The sequence below is a fragment of the Schistocerca nitens genome, chromosome 1, assembly GCF_023898315.1.
Source record: "Schistocerca nitens isolate TAMUIC-IGC-003100 chromosome 1, iqSchNite1.1, whole genome shotgun sequence".
Lineage (NCBI taxonomy): Eukaryota > Metazoa > Arthropoda > Insecta > Orthoptera > Acrididae > Schistocerca > Schistocerca nitens.
In genome coordinates this window covers 1,049,268,122-1,049,283,549 of record NC_064614.1, presented here as the reverse complement: position 1 = coordinate 1,049,283,549, position 15,428 = coordinate 1,049,268,122, and the positions used below count along the sequence as shown (strand labels likewise).

Here is a 15,428-nt window from a genome sequence, read left to right as displayed (position 1 = left end):
TTGCGGTTCCAGACTGCAGCGCCTTTAACCGCACGGCCACTTCGGCCGGCGAAGATTAGATGGGTAGATCACATAACTAATGAGGAGGTGTTGAATAGGATTTGGGAGGAGAGAAGTTTGTGGCACAACTTGACTAGAAGAAGGGATTGGTTGGTAGGACATGTTCTGAGGCATCAAGGGATCACCAATTTCGTATTGGAGGGCTGCGTGGAGGGTAAAAATCGTAGAGGCAGACCAAGAGATCAATACACCAAGCAGATTCAGAAGGATGTAGGTTGCAGTAGGTACTGGGAGATGAAGAAGCTTGCACAGGATAGAGTAGCATGGAGAGCTCCATCAAACCAGTCTCAGGACTGAAGACCACAACAACAACAACAGTGGGAAGACTCTTTGATGCTCAGGAAAAACAAACAACACACTGATACGTGTAGATATGAAGGTACCACATATAAAAATATCTGCAGTTATACCCTTTACAAGCTGAATATTCAGCGTTATTCATGTGCTATAGGATTTCAGAAGATGATTGCGCAAAAACTATATTGAAAATGGACACGTATCAGCGCATAACCGATTTCTATATGTTTTAAACTTATAATGCAGGTGCTCAATATGAGCCTCGTGTGTGGCGCGGTAACTGTCACTACGTGCTTGCAGTTCATTAATGACGCTGACGTGAACTGCTTGTGAAGGCGCCACGGCAGCCTGCTATGGAAATCTGTTCATTGAGATGCAAATCTGCAGGCGTGAACTAAATCGATGCGACAGTACAGAGTCGATGATTTGTCTACATGTTCTGACATGCCTCTCTGATAATGCAACAATGTCATAATGCACACTGCGAATCGAAACTTGCAGAAATACTTTATCGACTGACATGGATTATTCTTCCGTATGTCTTGTATTAGGCTGATGCATAAATTCGTAGGATTTTTCCATAAGTTTAATAAACTCAACAGATACACATAACAGAGAATTCGGTCATCAGTAACATATTCTCAATAGCAATTTACAACAGTCTGTCAGTGCTGGGTTAACTTTTCGATCACCCGACTATATAAATCACGTGGTTATGACGCGAAGGGCTCGTCGAGACATGTTCGGAGCGCATTTTTATCCGGAAAGAAAGTATCTTGGAGGTAGTTCGTTAGAGAGCGAAAAAGTGAAAATCTAAGGGTGCAACATCAGCTGAATAAGCTGGGTGCGGAATGACTTCTCAATCCAACACCTGTGTAGTGTTATTTGTCAGTCTGGCATATGATAATAATAATAATAATATTTTAAAATTAAATTAACCCATGTTATATATGCGTAACATAGGGAATTTGACATTATTTTAACAATAAATTAATATTTATGGCGAATTGCGATTTACAGTCATGTAACAACGTTAGGCATGCATTTGGTTTCGCTACAATATTAATTTAGTCTGCCAGCTTCTCTGTTTTGTAGCGATACGAACAAGACTACCGCGACCGCACTGAGGAACCGTCACATGGCAGTCAGACCTTTTATTTTCAACGATAGCCTGCTTCTTCTTTGCTTGTGGCAAATGTAGTAATTTGTCATTATGTAACAGAAACATTACCGTTCACATTAAAATGGGTAATTGGTTGGGATGTGGAAGTTTGAAAGGGAGACAAGGTTTAACAAAATCGCAAGTTAGTATTGTGTCAACAAGTCGTTCAGCCTCTAGTAATGTATGTCAGTCCGAGAAAAGTGAACCGTGTATAAAGCAAAGAAAGTACCGTGACAAGAACTGCCCAAGATCGCAGTGTGTTGTTTGTGGAGATGTTCTTGCTAACAGTAGACTGAAACCTTCTCAGCTGACTTTTTTGTACGAATAGCTAACGAGTCAAAATATGATTTAACTAATTTTATATAGCTGCAAACACTGACAGTGAGAATGCTCTTGAAGCGTCTTATCACGTTAGTTACAAAACTGCAAAACCTCATTCAATAGCTGAAGCTTTAGTGCGACCATGTATAAATGATGTAGTACATTTCATGCTCGAAGAATCTTTCACAAAAAAATTTATATGGTACCATTGTCCGACAATACGATCAGCCGCCAGATTAAAGATATGTCAAATGTGTAAAATGAAATTTTGGAAAGAGTTTGTGCCAGTCCTTCTTTTACGATTCAGCTTGACGGTACGACTGATGTTGCCAATTTAGCCGTTTTGTTACCTCTTTGTCCGTTATATTAACGGTAGGTCTGTAGAAGAGGTGCTGCTATTCTGCAAACCCATAAAAGAAAGAACTACGGTAGGAGGTATTTTTAAGTTAACCGACGAATATTAACGCGAAAATTCGACAGACTGGAGTCGCTGTGTGGGCATTTGTTCAGATGGTGTGAAAGCTATAACAGAGTGTGATGCTAGGTTTGTTGACGAAGTGCAATCGGTAGCGCCTAACGATTCTTGGACACATTGTGAAATCTGATTTCAGACTTTAGCTGTTCTATCAGACATGTTCTCAAAAATTGACAGTTTAAACTTACTTCTACAGGATCAAATATAAACGTTTATGGCGTGCAAGATAGTATAGAAACATTCATTAAAAACTTAATTTTTGGGAAACGTGTTTCAATAGGAATCAAACCGAGTGCTTTGATACCCCTCACGACTTATTTGTGGATAATCATCTTTCTTTGGACGAAAATAGCAAGATCATGGTTAAAGAATATTTCAAGAGACTTGGAGAAGCTTGAGAGAATATTGCCGTAATATGTCCGATAATAACTACTGAAAAAGAGCTGCTAATAGAAATTTCCACTGATTTTCCGTTACAGAAACGTTATAAATATTTCTCATTAACTGGTTATTGGTTAAGTTTAAAGGAGTTCCCAGTGTTATCGAATAAAGAGATAAAAGCTTCATTACCCTTTTCATCCACATATTTGTGGAAAAGTAGCTTTCTTCATATGCCTATTCAAAAAATAAATACAGAAACAGACTTCGTGCTGTTAGTGATTTGAGACTTGTTTGCATGTATTTATGTATGTATGTATTGAACTGGGGATCTAGAAACGACGGATAGGCTCCGTCCCTGCCGTAGCCCTCAGTGATACACAACCCCACAACAGGCTACAGCAGTCCACTCACCCCACCTCCGTCCCACACCGAACCTAGGGTTATTGTGCGGTTCGGCCCACAATGGAGCCCCCGGGAACGTCTCATTCCAGACAAGTGTAACCCCAAATGTTTGCGTGGTAGAGTATTGGTGGTGTACGCGTACGCGAAGACAGTGTTTGCGCAGCAATCGCCGACATAGTGTAACTGAGGCGGAATACGGGGAACCAGCTCGCATTCGCCGAGGCAGTTGGAAAACCGCCTTAAAAACCGGCCACAGGCTGGCCGGCACACCGGACCTCGACAAAAATCCGCCGGGCGGATTCGTGTCGGGGACCGGCACGCCTTAGACTGCACAGCTAGTCAGGCGGGCTGATTTGACACTTTAACTTTTAGGGTTTCTGACTTCAAAGCCCTGTGGGATAGAAAGCAGGTGCAATCTTCTCACTGAATTCCAAGGAAGAGGCAAGTAATTACAATCAAAACTTTTATTTATTATTGCCACTAGGCCTAAGTGTTGTGTAGCTTTTAAGCTAGAACTGGAGTAATTTTAGGTTTTAACTGTTAACGGTTGAGTTAATTTAAGGTTATTAAACCTTTTGTGACTATGTAGACTTTCCCGGCCTAATAGCAGCTCAAGTTCTTGTCGGGTCTTCAGCAGGATCAGTGCATCGCAGTGGACCGCGGTAATATTGTGGGTAGATGACAATTTGATCTGGCCGAAGACCCGACAAGACTTTGATCTATTAAGACCTTTTGCTTAGAATTAAAGTTTGTACACGTCTACTGTATGTATATTTAAAAGTCAGTAGTTCACCCAACTCAGGTCGTTGTAGAAGATGTTCCCGCTTGGAAAAAGATTGGGAACCGCTGATCCAGTAAAATGTGGGTAGCCGTTATCGTGGGGTAAGATCGCTTCACACGGTCTTCATGGTCTTTGTTCTCGGACTGCGTCTGCAAGACGTCTCAGTTGGTGACAATAAATCTCAGCAGGGATGGTTACACCTCGGAGAAGCAGTTTATAGTACACCAGACAGTCACCGTTTCATCAGATGCATAGCATTATCTTTCATGGCTGCTAGCAGGTTTTTGTACAGCGAGTTGCTGCGTTGTCTGGGATCAACCGTTCCTTTCTTTTCCTTATATTAACACGAAGTGACCATTTATCGTCACCCATAATGAGACAGGAGAGGAATGGTTGATGTTGTTCATGACCCATTTGATGACGAGTAATCAGACATGCAACCGCTGATTTTTGTAATTTTGACTTAGAGCATACAGTACCCGAACACCTGTTATTTGAACCTTCCCCATTGCATGCAAATGTTTTCACAGTGGTGGAATGATTTCATTTCTCGAGTACACTAATGTGGATCATTGTGAATTAATATGTTTCTATGATCTTCATCAAAGCCCAAAGCTCTTCCTGAACTTGGAGAGTCACTAATGTCAAAACGATCCTCCTTAAAACGAGAAAACAATTTTCTTGTCGTGCTCTGTCCATAGCATACCCGGCGTAAAAGTTTCTGGCTGCCTCCGCTGCTGTCACCTCTCTACTGAACTCAAACAGAAGAATATGTCCCGATTTCTCCACATGGCATTCCATCTTCTAGTGTCCATAACTCCACTCATCATTTCCAAATGACAAAATGAGAATATGTAAGCTCAAATAGCAACAGTGAACTTTAAATAAAAAATGACTATTGATATATAAATCCATAGCATACGGAATACCAACATGCAAAACAAAAAGACTACGAACTTATGCACCAACGTAATAGTCTTCGCACATTTGTCTTCTGAATAGCCCCGTTCACACGTGTGTGTGTGTGTGTGTGTGTGTGAGATATGTGAACGTGGGCAAAGATGAAGAAAGCAGTACATCACCGTCATCTCCATGAATTAACAATTAAAACAAATATCGTTGACAGTACAGATAGTTATGGTACTGTAGAAGGTTCATAAGCAGTGAGACCGAGTATCTTCCAGGAAACTCATAATCGCTCTATGTATCGTGAGTGAGTGAAGTGAAGTGTGTGAGACTGGTGCGAAGTGCGTTGCTGGTTGCAGGTACGACCCGCAGAGGCTGGGCATGTCACTGTGGAAGTCTGGCTGCCGCAAGGCGATACAGCGTGCCGACCGTCACCTCATGCGAAGTGCCGCCGCCTTGCTGATTTGCTTCTTTATCCTACAGGTTATGCAGCCTCTAATAAGAGTAATCCGTGATCTTGTTTATCACTGAAATCATTTACGAGCATTCACAACTCTTGCGTGTGCAGTTTTTGAGAAGGGAAAATGAAAACTGAACAGTGGAAAATGCACCATATACTCGGTGCGAGGAAGTTCGCATTGCAATAACTGTACAGGGTGTTTGAAAAAGTACTCCCTAGTTTTAATGTGTACTAGATTCTGTACAAAGAGACATACACTATTCTAGTTTGTGGTGTTTGATTCATCAACCCGCCAAGTTTGGTGCCCTGCAGTTGAGAGGTCTGCTTGACCTTGAGATGGCACCAGCGCTGTTTTTTTCCTCTGTTCCCTCAGTTCGGTCCAGGCGCGCGTGCAGTGGAGTGCAGAGCAGCTCAGTAACAGGAAGTGCAGTGTATTATTTGGCTTGTGAAAACTGAGTCATTATAACAGTGCAACGCAATTTTAGACGTCAGTATGATGGTGAACCACTTACAGCAAAAACTATCCGTCATTGGCTGAAGTCTTTCAAGGAAACCGTAAGTGTTTCAAAATCAAAATCACCAGGTAGACTGAGAACTTCTGAAGATGTTGTTGAACAGATTCTTTTTGGGCCACATAAAAAATATTGTGTACAGTGAAAAGATCAGAGGCATCAGTCATGTACGGGAAAGAATCGTTGCTACAAAAGGGACAGTTACACCTGAAATATTGGTGAAAGTGTGGCGAGAAGTGGAGTATTGTCTCGACGTGTACAGGGCAACAAATGGATCCCATGTAGAAGTCTGTTAACATTAAACAAAACTTGAAGGAATTCTCTTTCATGATATGTACTCATTGATGTAATTTTTCATTAATTTTTACTTAAAACTAGGGAGTCCTTTTTCAAACATCCTGTATTTACGATATTGCAGTGCTTGTTATTTCGAATTGTGATGCAATGTTCCTTTGGACATGCATGTATGTCCAAAGGAACAGGCACTATGGGGTCTACAGCCATTATGAAATACATGGGATGTATTTGCAGTTGCGATTATGGACAACCATCAGCTGTGTAATGGAATGACGTCAATGAAATTTTGTGCTGGACTGGGACTCGAACCCAGATTTCCCATTTATTGCAGGCAGTCGACTTACCATTAGGCTATCTGGGGACGACTGACCGTTAGACCCCAAACTTTCATATGTTGTCAACCATAGACCGCTAGCGATAAGCAGGAAATCCGGGTCGAGTTCCGGTCCGGCACAAATTTTCACTGTCGTCATTCCATTATACAGTTGATGCTTGTCCATATTCGCAACTGCGAATACATCTCATGTGTCACTGTATTTGGGTTATTGAAAGAATTTCTTCATCTCCTGTATATCGCACTGGATTATTCAGACACTTCAGGACAGCGTCGACAGGTACAGTTTCAGCAATATTGGATACTCGATGGTCCTTCCCTGGAGGTTTCTTACCATGTTGGACATGACGTAACATCTGGTATCACTGTTGTCGCCATTAGTGTAAGGAAGCGACACTTGTCATTCGTCCTAGGATTTCAGCGGCCTACAGATTCATACGCAAACAGCCACATCAGATAGTCATTCCTTGCACAGAGTGAAGGCATTATGCATTATGACCACTAGTTTGTCTGGTAGGATCGCCAGAAACTCTTTGCTGGAAGGGTGGCTACGGGGCGTCACTTGGACAGCTGCTTCCCACAACACATCATTTTGTATTGGGCTTGCATTGCGCAGCGAAAGATAGAACTGGAGAGATGAGTCACACGATCTTGTATAAATCCGAGTGGTGTTTGTAACATATGGCATGTGTATGTGCGGTAGCCTAATGTTGCTTTTGTGATGGTATTCTAATGCCTACAAATGATTAAAATGACCCTACGATTAGCAACCTGCACCTAGGAATTTGTTTTACTCATTATTAGCAAATCAAACCAGTTTTCCTATGGATCCCACTAGAATGAAGCACAATATGGATACCGTAAATAATTCATTCTCAAAAAATACATAGAGTGCAAAAATTGTATAAATCTGATATGCTCAATGTCAGATTCTATCCTAAATGTAATTTTGAGATTGGCAGAACATATGTTTGACTTTCTTTAGACTGCGCCCCCTTTATTAGACAGGCTTCAATGAAGTGAGGGCCTATAATTCTGTCCTCCACAATCCCACGCCATACAGTCACCGACCACAGTTGCCGCAGACAACATGGATTTTCAATTGCCCAATAAGGCATGTTATGCAAATTAACAGTTTCACGGTTCGTGAATGTAGCCTCCTCAGTAAATAAAATCAAATTAATAAATGTGTCATCCCTCTGAATCTGAAGTTGAGTCCATCAGCAGAATTCAATACGATGCATACAATCCGTACCAGTTAATTCTTGGTGGAGACTGTTGTGGTGATGTGTGTGTGATATTTATGGCGATGCAGAACACGAACTACACTACTCTGGCTCATGCCAGATTGCCTTGCTTTTTGACGCGAACTAACACAAGGATCTCGAACCACAGTGGCAGTACCAATTTCCGTTTTCTCGTTATTAACTTTCCTTTGCGGGATATGTTTCCAATGTGTTAAAGATCCAGTTATTCTCAATGTATCATACGTATTATGACGTATACTGTGAGTACGTTGAGGATATCTTTCAGTGTATAAGTCTCTAGCGCTCACTGAATTTCGTTGGCATTCTCTTGTTCTTCGATGAAATATATCATTCACATTCGCTTGATTTCGACGATGGTGTTGTATTGCGAAACCACAGAATGGTGTTCACATGTCAATGGCACTTTAGATGGATACGCCATATTCGGCGAATACTAAGTATTTGCACGATATACGAGAGACAATTGTCAGAGCATGTGCTTCGATAAGTGCCGATGTGATAAGGAATACCACTCAATCCATGATAACACGATTGCAGTACTACATTGATACCAATGGTCATCACTTTGAACACCTTCTGTAAATGGACATTCATGCAACTTTTGTTACCTTTGTTGACCTTCAAAGACCTTACTGTTACACAGCATTAGATTCGACTCGATAACCGCTATCAGAAAATAAGCACCAAACTATAGCATCCCATTTTTAAAAAGAAGTTGGCCTTCATATCTCTGATGCGACCCCAATTAGCAACAAAAAACCAACGTCATATTATGGCCCCCGTTGTCTCATTAAACATTTGCCCCACAAACGTTTCAGCTACCATCACACTTTCACAGTTATTCTAGGTGGCAATAGTTAGGTGACTCGCCCTGTATATAGATCACTCTGGCCTCCACCACTCAATGATCACTTGTTCGAGACTTTCCTTGTCAACTCCTGTTAACTCAGACACTGCTCTGATTGTTAAACGGCGATCTTGTCGAACAAGTGTACCGATTTTTTCAATGTTTGCATCAGTTTTTGCTGACAATGGTCTGCCAGTGCGAGTGTCATCACTGGTGTCTTCGCGGCCATCTTTAAATCGTTTAAACCACTCAAACACTTGTGTTCGCGATAAACAATCATCGCCGTACACTTGTTGTAACATTACAAACGTTTCACTTGCAGATTTTCCTAGTTTGAAACAAAATTTGATGTTAACGCGCTGTTCTTTCTGTACACTCAACATTTTCCGACGCACAGACAAAACGTCAACTACTTAAAACAGACGCCACGGGCAGACTGAGTGCAGGAGGCAAATGAAACTCGAGCAGTAGGCAGAGCGAGAGTCACGTGACAGGCCACGCGACTTTCAGCCTTATTGCATTCGTTTTATTGTTTCACCAGTACTAGTCCGGTTTTTTTCTAGCCACACCTCGTACTGTCTCAGTTAATTTTCAGTCCACATGTTATCAATGCGACGACTTTCACTGTAAGTTGTGCACAGACCCTCTTTTTAGTCTAACACAGAATAAACAACACCCTTCCTCTTTGACAACAATCAGATAAAATCTGACAGCATTAGGACAACACCTGACAGCGTTAGGGAAAATTTGGTAACCCAATGACAAACCGGACAGCTTTTGACAAAAACTGACACCACATAGGCAAATTAAGTCCAACTTTAGATAAATTTTTCATTATTATTCTCGTAGCAAAACCGTATTTGTGGTCCTACTCCATCTCACAAAAAACCTTTGAAGCAAATGCATGTCAGTGAAACAAAATTATGTCAATATATTCAAATATTTCATAACTTATTTCCTTTCTCTTCCATACAGAATTCATTCTGAACTATTTATTGCTGTTTTCTCTTCTCTCGCATGTGGTTACATTTTAGCAACCTCTCATCATAAAGTGTCATAATCTTATGTATCTCATCTAAAATGTATGTAAAAGTCATATATGTGTAAACCAACAATATAAGCTATTTCTTTGCGATATTCCAATCGCTTGTTGCAGTTCTTGTAGTCAGTGTGCTTTGTATTATGAGAATTTCGTATTCTTGATGCTTTGCAATTGTCACTTTGACAGTAGTCACGCATCAAATATATTTCGTCATTTTTTAGCTTAAATTAACCAAAGCAAACGAATGAACGTGTAAACAACGGCCGTCCCTCTAGCTTTTATAACAGATCATTGATGAAGCGTTCCCTACTACACTGTCAAAGATTTGACCAAAGGGCTTTGACCTCGAACACTACATTGCTGACGTCTCACGGACATGCACTCAGGCCTTTATTTATCGTTGGGCACGGTATGTCATCTACTGACGTCACATGTTCAACATATGTTATTCACTTTTGGTGTGTTTCCCAACATTTGCGGCTCCATGTGTCTTGTATTAAAGTACTTGCCTCAGCATCATCCAAGTCACTTAATGGTTTTGTAAACGGTAATAAGAATCAACCTATAGAAGGAAACGCTGGGGGTTAAAATTGTAAAGATCAAGACTTAAAAACCGAAAGCAAGTGGAAGTTGGTGCTGGTTGCGGTAAGTATGCAGAGATGAGGAGACTCGCAGAGGACAGACTAGCGTGGAGAGCAGCATCAAACCGGTTTTCGAACTGAAGGCCACAACAGCAACCAAACTGATTTGTTATTGTTGTATATTATTTTGAGGCATACTTCAATCTCGTCCCATTAAGTTCTTCCATGCGTTGTTGAAGTTTATTTGTACGAAAAGCGTACAGTGCCATCAGCAAAACTAAGGTTTCAGATTCCATCCTTAGATTTCTCGCAGCTAAGAGATCTGAAAAATTACTCTAAAATTGATGAGAGTAGCTTTAGTAATATAGGGCCTCCTTCTCTGACTAATCTTTCAATTCTGTATGTCTCACTGTCCTGGTCAAATGTAACGGACTCTTCAAAAATGTTTTTAGTGCAGTTCTTGTTGAAATTAAGTCAGATGCTTTCGGAATATCGATTTATACCAGAAGAAATAGTGAATTGCTCCAGAATACAATTTTACTCACAACTTGCAAATGACCCTTTGAGGTATATCCACTTCTAAAGATACATGTTCACCTTTTGATTAAAGTTGAATGTACTTTCGTGTTGTAGTACTCGCCACTCTAATCCGCCCTGTGCAATCTCTGCATAGCCTCTACTGCCTTTATCCACTTGAACGTGCGTACTGTAGGCGAGTCTAGGTTTCTCGCTATAATTTTCCCCAATACTTTCCTCCATTACTCAGCCAAAAATTCTTTGATGTCTCCTAGTATGTCTTAACAACCTAGCCTTTCTTTCAATCGACTTGTGTGATAAAGGTCGTTTATTCTCGTTTCGGATCAGTACCTCTGATTTATCCACCAAATCTTCAGGATTCTTATCCAACACATGTCAGACGCATGTGTTCTCTTCTCTAAAGGTTATTGTCTACGTTTCGGTTCCACAGAAGGCTACAGTTCAGAGAAGCATTTTCAGGAAAGTTTCAAAACTCTTACATTAAAAATTTTTAAATTTCGTTGTTAATATATTTCTCAACTTTAGAGAAGTTTTCTTACAAGTGTCAGTCTGTACTTTATATCCTCTTGGCCTCTGCTTTCGTCGGTTAATCTGGTGACCAAATGACAAAACATGTCTACTTTTATCAACATTTCATTCCCTACTCTAACTCTCTCACCACCACATGACTTTGTTTGCTACTCTCCACTACCTTTCTTTTATTTTGATTTACGTTCATTCTTTTCTCTGTGCGGTTGGTAATAACTTTAGTGAATGTGTAAAGGGGGGGGGGGAGGACTGGTAGTTCCATATCTATTGGCTGTACGCTTTCTTGTGAAGGACTACGGTTAGACCATATTTCCATTTTTGAGGAGTTCTCTTATTTCGTAGTCGTAATATACACACAAGTTCAGAAAAAAACCGCTTTGAATGGCTAGAGCCAGGACGATCATATTCACAGGACATGTACATTAGCATGTTCTGTATAAATGATTAGCATTTGAACTATGTCGGCCCATCGGCTAAAGGTCGACATCGATATCGTGGTGCAACACCACCTACCTGTTGTTGCTATAAATGGATCAATGTGATTTGAGCAGAAGTGCAAGGTGTCTTGCAGACGTATGAGCGAATCGCACCGTCTAATCAGTGATTCTGAAACAAGGGCATCACCGGCATGAGAGATTGTTACACATCCATCCGGGAAATTGCTGCTCGTATAGGACGAAGCGTTTCGGCACTGCAGCGGGTGTGTGCAGAGTGGTTCACGGAAGGCTGCAGAACATGACGAGATGGTCTTACCTCCCAGACCACCCTCCGAGAAGATCGACACCTCGTCCGAATGCCATTACAGAATAGATCTGCTTCCTCCCTGGCTCTAGCGCAACAGTGTAACACATTATACATTGTCAGGGGTGAAAGTCCGTCACCGTTTACTATAGCATGGGTTACGTGCGCGCCGTCCACTTCTCCGCACAAACACGCCAGTTGGCAGTGGTATATGGAACGACGTCACGGGGGACAGGAATGGCATCAGATAGTGTTTTCCGACGAATCCAGGCTCCTATTCTTTGAAAATGATGGCTACATTTTGGTTCGTGGCAGACAGGGGCAGCATCATTACAGTGACTGAATTCGCACAAGATGTACAGCGCCAACTCAAGGCCTTATGATTTGGGGTGCTATTGGGTACAACCACAAACCACAGTAGGTGCGTGTCCAGGCCACTGTGACCAGTGCGACCTACGTGAATGACATCCTGCGACTCGTAGCCAGACGCGATTTTTCAGCAAGACAATGCACGACCACAAGTTTCTGCACGAACGCATGCCTTCTTGCTGTCACAGGATGTCAGTCTTTTGCCCTAGCCCGCCGCATCACCAGACTCGTCGCCAATCGAAAATGTGTGGGATATGATGAAACGGCGGGTGCACCGGTGTGATCCAATGCCAGCCACCACAGATAAACTTTGGAACCAGGTGACCGCAGCATGGATGGCTGTACAACAGGACGCCATTCGCGCCTTATACGCATCGATGCCATCACTTACGGAAAGAGTTATCAGGGTCTGTGGCGGACCCTGTGCCTCCTAGGCAACGGGACACCTGCTGAACCGAGGTGACGGAAGTATTAATAATTTCTGCAGAACATACTAATGTAAATATCCTGTGAATATGAATGTCCTATCTCTAGTCGTTCAAGATGTTCTGTTTTTCTTCTGAAAATGAGGCTAGTAACTAATTTTTGCTTTATTTTCGTGCAGCTTTGACGACCTCCGTGGGGAAAGTCGTAGACATAGTCATTAATTAGAAAAAAATAACACATCTATCCGAAAATATTTGTAAATGCATTTATGTGCCACTCAGTGGCATAACTAGGGTAACTGCCACGAAAAACTTGAACTATCCGACACCCCACGCCCCCTCTTGCTGGCCGGCGGTTCTAGGCGCTTCAATCCGAAACCGCGCTGCTGCTACGGTCGCAGGTTCGAATCCTGCCTCGGGCGTGGATGTGTTTGTTGTCCTTAGGTTAGTTAGGTTTAAGTAGTTCTAAGTCTAGGGGACTATTGGCTGCCGATGTTAAGTGGTTCAAATGGCTCTGAGCACTATGGGACTCAACTGCTGTGGTCATAAGTCCCCTAGAACTTAGAACTACTTAAACCTAACTAACCTAAGGACAGCACACAACACCCAGCCATCACGAGGCAGAGAAAATCCCTGACCCCGCCGGGAATCGAACCCGGGCGTGGGAAGCGAGAACGCTACCGCACGACCACGAAATGCGGGCGCCGATGTTAAGTCCCATAGTGCTTAGAGCCATTTGAACCAACCCTCTTGCTGACCTCTCACAATTTTTCTTAAATTTCATCGCTACTTCATCTGTTTGTTTGTTAAAATCAACACATCTTTATAACGAAGTATAAAATACACGTATTAACAACTGTTTTTTGTGTGATACAATTCAAATAATGGAATAACACACAGTTCAGAGTCTTTTATTGATTCTTTCACGATCAATAAAAAGTAGTAGAAAAGAAACAACAAACCTAAAAAACACTCTTAATAATTTCATTGCATTGGCTCACTTGATATAATAAGAGTGACTCCATTTATTATGTAAACCAGAGAAACAAGCCTCTCTGTACAAGGCAGAGATAGGTCCTATGGAACTATTACTCATCTTAGTCCAACCCGAATCTCCTAACGAGTTTCTTTCATACATCTCCTCTCCCTTCCCATTTTAGTGCTTTCTAATCCTTGAATCATTTCCATTTTTCTTCTTCTTCTTTTAGTATTTCGTATTTCGTCCACTCTCGTCCCTTTTTCTTTTGTCAATCCTAACTTTTTCTGCCTGTCACGAAACTTCGCCCCCACGGAAACGGCGCCAGGCACCGGCTGATATGGCTTAGTTACGCCACTGATTCCTCTGCAGGGTACTGGCTAGGTTAGTTCGTATGCTGTGGCCATGAGTGATACTTCCTACTAAGTGTGATACTGATGGAACGTGGCAATTAGCTGTAGTGCTGTGCATCGTTTGTATAACTCGCTAAGCGAGAAAAATGCTAAAACCGCCATTCTCTTTGAAACAAGCGTTTTCCGTGTTTTCAGGCGTGTCTGAGCGCCGGGACGCGCCTTCTGCAGACGGGGCTGTTCTCTATGATGGTAGAGGAAGGCCCGTACTTCCGTGCCTGGCTGTTTGGTGCCGCTCCTGCGTACCAGCCGGTGGCCGGCCAGATGCAGCCTGAAGACTCTTCGGAAGAGGACAGCAACTACTGGGAAGGAGAGCGTCCCTGGGCATCATCACCATTGCGCAACAAGTGATACTGTCGACTCGCACAGGTTCTCTAACTGTGGTACCATCGCCAAACACTGGACAGAGCTTTCAAAGTAAAGCGAGATTCTGCTTAAGTTTTGCTTGTGATTACTTCTAAAATGTGTATTTTCAGTATATTTGTGATTACACAATTTTAGTAAAGGATTACACCCTTAATAAAATATATCTCACCAAAACCGACCAATAGTATACTGTATGGTTCTATGTTTCAGTGTTTCACAGGAACTTCGAACTTTATGGACTGCCTGACCAAAAAGTGAAGTATCCAGCATGGGCCAACGAAAAGAAATGAACCTTCACGGGTTGGGAGGGAATGTTATGTTATTTCAGGGATCCTAAATTCGAGTCAAATTTACAAAGAACATGACAGTTCAAAAATGGCTCTGAGCACTATGGGACTTAACATCTGAGGTCATCAGTCCCCTAGAACTTAGAACTACTTAAACCTAACTAACCTAAGGACATCACACACATCCATGCCCGAGGCAGAATTCGAACCTGCGACCGTAGCGGTCAGGCGGTTCCAGACTGAAGCGCCTTGAACCGCTCGGCCACTCCGTCTGGTAACTTGACAGTATGAGCTCGCTTATCAGTATATCAGTATAATGTTGCACGCCCCCTGGCCTGGATTGCATGTATTGACTCGGTTGAGATAGTTGTCATAGAACCTCTCCTGAGGCAAATTGGTGCATAACTGTTGTAACTAATATAAAGTACACGTATTAACATCTCTTTTTTGTGTGATACAGTTAAAACAATGGAATAACACAGAGTTCAGAGTCGCATTGCTTGTAAGAGTAACGTGATATCTTTTGTTTCTTTCACGATCAGTAAGAAGCAGTAGAAAAGAAAAACAAACCTAAAAAACACTCTTAATTTCGTTGCATTGGCTCATTTGATATAATAAGAGTGACTCCATTTATTATGTAAACCAGAGGAACAAGCCTCTCTC

General features: G+C 42.0%; 1 protein-coding gene across 1 annotated transcript in view; it reads left to right on the top strand.

Annotated features, from left to right (window-relative positions):
* LOC126224746 (peripherin-2-like) overlaps positions 1 to 14,463 on the top strand; it is a 63,994-nt gene extending 49,531 nt beyond the window's left edge. Inside the window, exons 3-4 of the mRNA XM_049942208.1 lie at positions 5,145 to 5,289; positions 14,251 to 14,463. Coding sequence (XP_049798165.1) covers positions 5,145 to 5,289; positions 14,251 to 14,463 — 358 coding nt within the window. The remainder of the gene's footprint in view (positions 1 to 5,144; positions 5,290 to 14,250) is intronic.
* Positions 14,464 to 15,428: the final 965 nt, after the last annotated feature.